At 37.4% G+C, this 8841-nt stretch overlaps 1 protein-coding gene across 2 annotated transcripts in view; it reads left to right on the top strand.

Annotated features, from left to right (window-relative positions):
- Positions 1 to 8522, top strand: part of LOC127860973 (lactosylceramide 1,3-N-acetyl-beta-D-glucosaminyltransferase-like) — a 13566-nt gene extending 5044 nt beyond the window's left edge. Inside the window, exon 2 of one of the 2 annotated variants that reach the window (XR_008039988.1) lies at positions 1689 to 2016. Coding sequence is in view for 1 of the 2 variants with exons in the window: in XM_052399306.1 (XP_052255266.1) it covers positions 6930 to 8201 (1272 nt within the window). In the remaining variant the exon portion in view is untranslated. Of the gene's footprint in view, positions 1 to 1688; positions 2017 to 6900 lie in introns of those variants that run through there. The other variant, XM_052399306.1, reaches the window with a different exon arrangement.
- The last annotated feature ends 319 nt before the right edge of the window (positions 8523 to 8841 follow it).

Genomic DNA, 8841 nt, shown 5'->3' with positions numbered 1-8841 from the left:
ATCATGTACGTCGCTATGACTTTAGTTGAGTCTTGAATCCGACGTGGCTTATCAGCCATTCGCGTACCACTTCTTATCTTGGACGAAAACGGTAGATTTTGCAAATTTCTTTAATTTCGTGCTCATTTACAATTTATGTTGTTTTGCAGAACCTTCTCCGCAGTTTGGACACATCGATCCATATTTTCTGACTAAAGAACTAAATATAAAAGTTGTGTTGGTTCGCGCCACTCTTGTTATCTTAGTTTGAATCAGGAAACACGCTCTCCACCTACCAGGTCATGTTATCGATTACTAGTAACTCGCTGTAGGTTATGTAGGTAGAAGATATTAAATGGCAAACTTTAATTACATTTTGAAAAAAAAATGCTTTTGTCATTTGATTATTTAGACAAAAAAGGTAGTATATAATACATTATTATTATAATACTAGTTTATATTTTTTCACATTAACTAGAAAATGACACCTAAATTAACCGACGTTTCATGCTCCTTTTGAGGATTACTCGAATCTTCGGGGATAAATCCAAAACCTTTCTCTAAGGTTGCTTAAAATGACATTTATGTAAATATTAATCGTTTCAGTGACCCGTTATTATAACTGGTCCGTTTATGTAAATAAAATCTCGTGCAGTTAAAGGACCCTGTTGAATCTAAGCACTATGTCTCATTCGCCCTTTATAAATTCAACAGATTCTCTTTACTAAAGCCTGTTTAAACAGAAACACTATCCAGTGCGTTTCATGAGAAATACCATTTATTGGTTTCTGGGAGCCGCATGCTTGTGTATGAACTAACCGCGAAACATAATTGTTGCACGGCAAACGCCATATTTACTTCGTCATAGCGGACTGAACACCTTGTTTAATCTAGTATTATCAAGTCTTGATACGCCCGCGGTCTCATTGTTGCACGGCAAACACCAGATTTACTTCATCATAGCCAGGGCCGTATGCAGGATATTTTGACTTGGGGGGCCCAAGCGGGGAGGGTGCGGGAGCGGCCTCCGCTTCCGAATTTCAAGTTTTTCTTAATTTTGCACTTTTTAAGGTGAATTTTTATGCTTTAAAAAACTTATTTCGTGATATAAATTTATGGAATATAACATGTAAATCATCAACTTTCTGAAGTCTAGAGCTTTACAGATTGGTGTGAAATTCACATCGATGTTTAAAGCTTTGTATTTCAGAAATGGGTGATGTTTGATGAAGAAGGAAAGCAAACTTTAGAAATCAAACAACTTTATTAAGAAATGTATAATAACGTATGACTGACATATAACCATAATATTATTTTCTCTTTGAATTCAAATTTTCTCTAAAGTTTCATAATAAATTGGTAATAAAATGTTTATCACTACTACACTTTAACCTTCATCAACACAGATTAACCATCACAATCGTCTACAACTCTTACATTTGTTTGGAACTTTCTCCATAATAACCGTTTTCCGGAGGTTTTTTAAGCAACGCTTTCATATATTGAGCAGATTTTTGGTATCCGGAGAGGCGCCCCCTCGGAGAGGTGCTCCCTGGAGAGGTGCCCCCTAATTTTAAGGGGTAGAGAGGTGCCCTCCAAGCAAATATGGATAAGTGCCACATGTCAAAATTTAGTAGGCGGATATCTGCCCCCTCACAATAATTTAAATGGTGGATCAGTGCCCCCATTGGGACTTTCGTCTGTTCCAGTTTGCAATCAACCCAGACACTTACCGTAAGAACAATTCGCAATTTATCGCACCACCTGGTGCTCTTCCATGTGCAATGGCGCCAAGATGTATGAGGCGAACAAAACAACTGCGGCAGAGAAGAGGCAAGCCCGAAACGCCCGTGTTGCAAGCCCAACTGGAGACGTCCCACTCCTCCCCTTTATACAAGAACATTCCGTGCCAGGATCGGCCTCAGCAGCCATTTGCACACACACAGACAAAGCCAGTCCTAGACCCACAGATGACTTGAGTGGTCCTAGTCGAGTCGACGGACGAACGAATGAACAATCCAAATTGTTTACGGAATAATTTAGAAACAAATAAATGTATTTATGTACAATAATTTCTATCGTAGGATTTGATGGATTGTAATAAATATCAATGTTAAATGGATACTTCATGTGTTTACTTCTATCCTTATCGCAATATTTGATGAATGAGCAATGTCATTATCAATTGAAGGATGCTACAAAACATTATATTCTTTGTTAACTTCTGTCATCACCTTATTTTCATCATACTTAATCTATGTATTTTACTTATGTTATTTTGTATTTTGCTTCAGATTAGGGATGAAGTAATTAGAGCTGAAACGATTCGGTTCGATGCATCGAAAAACCGGTTCAACGCCGCCGATTCGATTTCGATACCAATACGGCCAATTTCGATTCGATTCACTGCAATCACGATTGATCCACAATTTAAACCTTACTTTCCAAATCCGTCGTATAAACGTTCTTTTCATTTGTAATACGTCTTGTGATTGGTCAATAGCCAATATGGCATCCAATGAATGAATGAATAACATGCTGAGCATTACATCAGCCGGTCAAATGGCTTCTTCAACCACGCCGAAAGACGCACCGTCAAAATTAAAATCAAAAGTATGGTAATATTTCGGGTTTCGCGAAGGTTCTGATGCAAAGGCAACTTGCAAAACGTGTATTGTTGACGTAAGTTACCCATATGGTTTGTTTACTAAACTGTGTGCATTTTGTTAAGAAGTAATCTGGAAGTTGTTTATATACTTACATGTTGTTTTTTTTTCTGTTAAACACATGTGATACATTATGCATTTTATGTTATTTAAGAATAACTCAACAGGAAGTTGTGTTCAATAAATTTGTTACTTATAAAACAATGTTGCGTTTGTAAATTTTATTTAAAAAATTAGAGACTATAAATGTACAACATAATAAGTTAATAACACATACCAAACATATAAATTCATGCTCTGAACAAATCAAACATGAAATAGTTAGAAAAAATAGGCAACGTCTAGTTTAATTTGAATCGAATCGAAAATAATCGAATCGGACCATTTGGTATCGAAATCGAATCGAATCGAATGATGGGTGAATCGTTACAGCTCTAGAAGTAATATGTGAATCGCGCTCTGAGAAACAAACCTTTATTGGTTAATGTCATAAGAAGTGACATATGAGTCATTAGTAAGTTACCGTTCGCGAACTGTAGATTGCATTTTTGTGCATTTTTGTGCCAAAAAAAACTTATAATAAAGTATGGACATGACATGATTACTTGACATTGCACATGTTCACGCTATTTCCGCGTTGTATCAGAAAAGCATCGAATATATGCATTTTCAGTTGAGCCCAATATTAGGAATTGATAGTAATAGTTAACCGGGACTGAATGAGCATTTTCACATGTTGTATGCCAATGTTCAATTAGTTTCATTTAATTAAAATCATGACCATGCCGATTACAAACTTTTTTTAATAGACGCCACAGACGGCAAATGTTTAGATTTTCAATCAAAACTTTTTCAATGCGGCGAGAGATCTCTTCACTTTTTTCCGTTCTCATAATAAAAGTATTTATCCTATTATTTAACATAGTTGAGTTGTCATAAGACTAGTATTAATGGTATGACTTCAATAGAGTGGTCCGATCTTATGAAATGTAATTTGTTTGACCTAGGTTTGACCTAGGTCTTAAAAGTATGCGGTGGATTAATTGTTAACAAAATCAATTGTGATTGTGTTTAACTTGTATTTATCCAAAGGGTTTGTTAAAATCTGTCTTAGTTCTTCAACAGCATTTCAAAATGAAATAAACGCTTAAGCTATTATAATAATAGCATTACTGCAGGGCGTCTATCTGAACCAAACAATTACGCAGTTTCTGCATGACTTGTACGTTCGGTCAAGTTTCTCGATGGATCAGTTAGAATAAACAGCACATACATGTGTATCATTTAAAAGGGTATTAACGAATGGTCGGATATACAACTCCACACACACGAACACACTTACACACACTGTGATTTAGTATACGAATACTCGTAGGGAAAAAAAACAGCACACACACACACAATTTTCCTCGTTTATAAGGCACCACCTGAATAGACAAATCCTGCAGGATCAATCTGCTCAGGGTGTACTTTAAGGGGAAGACAAAATTTAGGGGGCACTTATCCGGGTCATCAATTCTGACAAGACGACATTACTTCGCCCCCTAATTTTTAGCAAAAGGGAAGTTCTCCGCCAAATAAAAAACATTGAGGGGTCATATATCCGCCCAGTGAAAAATCTTTGAGGTGGCACCTCTCCGGGGGGGGGGGGCGCCTATCCTAGAGTCAGAGTTTTGGAGTACATTTAATAGTACCCTAGCCGACAATGACCAATCGAACTATAACAACCGTTTTCAGGAGGTTTTTTACGCAACTCTTTCAAATGTAGAGTTGATGTTTATGCTCCCGGTAGGATGGCATATGGCAGTCGGACTGTCTGTCCATCCGTCCGGCATTTCATTTTCCGGTTTTTTTTTTTCAAATAAAGATATTGACCCAATATTTGGTGTGTGAGTCTAGCTACATGACTTACAGATGAGGTGTCAGTTTCGTTCCGGTTCATTATTTTTTTTGACGAAGTTATGGGCCTTAGACTTAGACAAAGACGATTACCAACATCGCCGCCTTATTGCTTCCAAGATTATTTGTTTTTCATTTATTAACGTCAGCAATGTCCAGACCTACGCACTCCTGTGTCAGTTGTTTCCATTCGCTGCTTCTCTTTCTTTGGTCAATCAAAAGACCTGTTTAATCAAGCATTCAAGATCCCAAGGGGTTATTGACTGAGCGGGGATGTGGGTACAAGGAGATAAGAAAACATTGCCTTAGGGCTTATCTCCACCGGCGAGTAAATTAGCGCTAATCCTTTTGATTAACAGGGACAAGAAAACACGTCTGCTCTTTTGTATTGAGTGAAAGTGTACTGTGTTTCAGGAGAGAAAAATTGCAGTAGGCCCATTATTAAAAAAAACAACATAACTCAACAGCCAGCTGGGAGGGCCCGGGCCCCTGGGCCCACCCCCTGGGTACGGGCCTGATAGCGGCCTGAACAACCAGTGTCATCTAGTATTGTCAATTCTTGATACGCCCGCGTTCTTGAGCGACTGTTTGCGATCCACAACCAATTCAATTGATTATTTTGAATATATGGCTGACCACTTACCTACTCGGACACTGCGGTTGGAAAATTGTATGTATATTTATATATCTCTATATTGATGTATTATCGTTTCAGGCTTTTGTTGTCAAAATATAAAGCATGTTATAATTATCTGTATGCAGATCATAACGTGTATGCAATAAAAATATTAGGTCTATGTGAAATAATTTGAGATAATCAAGTGTTTTCAACACCATACATATATTATCAAATCAATATTTTTACAATGCTTAAACATTGGTGGTATAAAAACACGTACGTAAAGTACATAAATAAGGCAACATGGTCTTCACATTTAACGGACTTTTGATTTTCTCTGACAATAATTCATTAAACCACTCGCCTCCTTTTAACTACTGTTCATTCTATTTTTGGTATATACCAGTAATTTCACATGCTCGAAGTTTATTTTGTACACATTGGGACCACTTTAATTATTTCACACGGAGTGAACATTTACAACTTTAACCGCGCGATTAATGTTTATCGTTATTAGCTCTCACGTCAAAGTAAAAAGTAAAATAAATCGGAAACCATCATACATAATATTTTCTTCCTTTTGTTTATTTCCAAAGACTAACCATATGTTTGTATAATCGCAATGTATTATTGGTTCTTATTTATTTGTTAATTCGGACGATTTAATGTCCACCTGGTTATATGCCCAGGAAACGGTCTCGAGAGAGTTTCTATAAGCCTGATGCTTTCGATGCAATCGAGCTAAAATATTAGTAAATAAGTTAGAACTAATTCGGACGACAGCATGTTTGATATCATAATGCCAATCAACTTTTATTATGAAGGGAATACTTTTTAAGCAAATATGTTAGATTTTAATGTCAACGTTTTATCTTCTCAATCTTACAACAATGCTGCCGAGTCGCCACTAGCAAAATGGTTTACTTTCGATAATTGAGCATTTTTATTGAACCAAGATCGGGAATACAGGTCAATTGCATGCCCGGGGCTAAAAATCCATCTACAGCAGGGCCATACGCAGGAATTTTTAACCGGAGGGGGGGGGGGGCGGAGAGACGTGGGAGGGTTCTCCCCGCCCGATTGTGTTTCATTATGGCACTTTTCCATATGGATTGTATTGCTTATAATCTTATTTTGTGATTTAAATTTATGGTATAAAACAAGTACTTCAGCAACTTTCTGAAACATAGAGCTGTAAACATTGAAATTCACACCCATATTTAAAGCCATATATTTCAGACATGTATTATGCTTGGTGAAGAAGGAAAGCAAACTTTGACAATACAAAACCTTTATTAAGAAATGTATAATTAAGTATGGCATACATATAACCATAATAGTATTTCCTCTTTGATTTCAAACCTCCTCTACAGTTTTAAAGTAAATTCCTTATACAATGTTCATCATGTACTACACATTTTAACTTTCACAATTATCAACACAAACAATCACAATCGGTTAAAACTCCGACATATGATTGGACTTAGAAATGTTTAATACAGGTACCGTTTTCCGGAGATTTTATACGCAATGCTTTCAGATATTAAACTGAAAGCGTGTAAAACTCCTCCTCCTCCTCCTCCTCCTCCTCCTCCTCCTCCTCCTCCTCCTCCTCCTCCTCCTCCTCCTCATCCTCATCATCATCATCATCATGTAAAATAAAATATAACATCAATACAATCATAAATTTATGATTTTACTTTAAATTTACGGAAGTGTGATATGCTGTATTTGCAGATTCTTTTTGTGAAGAAACAGCGAGTCGAATGGAAAACCGCTCAGGACTTGCCGGACCGAATTTGGGTTTTAATGTTCTCAAGGTGTATCTGCGCTTTTCGAAGAGAAACGCAATGACAGCTTTTGTAATAGCAATCGTATCTCTCATGTTCATTCTGAATTTAACGAGACAAATACCTACAACGACCATTCAGTGGAAAAAGCTTGGGATCCAGTCGATACTGACCGGTCTGGGTGTAGTTACTAGATCACAAACTCCCAATGATGCGACTACGACGGTAGCGCCATCAACAACTACAACGTTGTCACTAGAACTTCTAGCGATAACGCCTGAACTTAAACTCGATCATCTCATAAATGCGTCAACTGGCGCAAAATATCCAGTTACAATAAACGGAAAATATACATTTGAAAATCCAACATTGTGTTCATCAGTGGAAAATCTCTCGGTGCTGATAATTGTGCACACGGCACCGAACAACTTTGAGTCGCGGCTGGCGATACGCAGGACGTGGGCGAACGACACGTACTACCGGCACCTCGGCGTCTCCAGGGTGCTCTTTCTGCTAGGGAGAGTGGAGAACGCGGACCTTCAGGGGAAAATGGTGGCGGAGTTCAAGGAGTACCGCGACATGCTGCAAGGGAACTTCCGGGATGCATACCGGAACCTCACTCACAAGGGCGTCATGGGATATCGTTGGATCACAGAACGATGTAGAAATGCAAAGTTTATCTTAAAAACCGACGACGATATTGTTGTCAACATGTTTAAACTGTTCACTCGTGTGTTACCAAATTTTCAGAACAAAACGAAACAAATATTGTGTAATCATATTTATGCCGACACGATGCCGATAATTAGAGAGAAAGAAAGTAAGTGGTATGTGAGTGAAAACCATTTCCGGGGAAAGAACGTTTATCCTGAGTATTGCAGTGGTTTTATGGTTTTATTCACCAATGACGTCATTCCGGCAATTTACAGAGCTGCCACGATGACGCCATTTTTCTGGGTTGATGACGTTTACCTCTACGGTCTGGCTCCCAGTCATGTGCCGGGAATAAAGTACAACGACTTTCGGGAAACTGACCATATGCTTGACGGACAAAAAGCACTAAACTGCTATAGAAATGTTACTGAAAATATCAGCAATAAATGTGATTATTTGGTGACTGGTTCCCGACAACTTCAAGAGAGCGAGGATACTTGGCTAGAAATGAAAAAGCAGTTCACACATGACCTTGGTACCTTTTCGTCTTTAACGCAGAACACAAGCGCCATCTCAGCGTATATAGATAAATGAAACTATAACTCTTTTTAATCGGAATATAATTTGTCCATTTTTCTGCTGTTGTTGTCTGCATTATAAATGATTACATCATGTACCATACATACACGTACTAGTATATCTTTTCTATATATCTATATACTTGTATACGATGCCGCATTTGCTTATCACCAACACAGCCCAGTTCAGGGTTTGCAATACACACAAAATGTACAGCTGTTGATCGGTTGTGGTTTTCATTAAACACTATATTATATGTTATATTTTACTTAAATCTCTTATATGTGTTTGGGTGTCACTATGCACGTTTTATTTGCATGAGCTATTTCTATTATACACGCATGGACATAGAATAAAAACAGTTTGGTCTTTTTGATTCAGTGGTATTTTTACTGCTAAACATTAATTAACTTTTGTTTTTGTGTTAGTCGACAACCAAGAGTACAGCCGACAAAATAGAAGAACATGCACATATGTTTTCATTCTGGCTCACGAAACACATGTTGCTGTTGGCTATTGCATCAATAAGCTAACACTGTGTCAATGATATTTTAAGCCGAAACTATCCTTTCATTCAAGATTAAATCTGTATTATATATTCTAGTTAATATGTTTTACAGTCTCAATACTTGACGACATTATTTTTGGAATAAGG

The sequence above is a fragment of the Dreissena polymorpha genome, chromosome 15 (assembly GCF_020536995.1).
Source record: "Dreissena polymorpha isolate Duluth1 chromosome 15, UMN_Dpol_1.0, whole genome shotgun sequence".
Classification (NCBI taxonomy): domain Eukaryota; kingdom Metazoa; phylum Mollusca; class Bivalvia; order Myida; family Dreissenidae; genus Dreissena; species Dreissena polymorpha.
The sequence above is the reverse complement of the archived record's forward strand: the minus strand, read 5'-3'. Positions and strand labels throughout refer to the sequence as shown.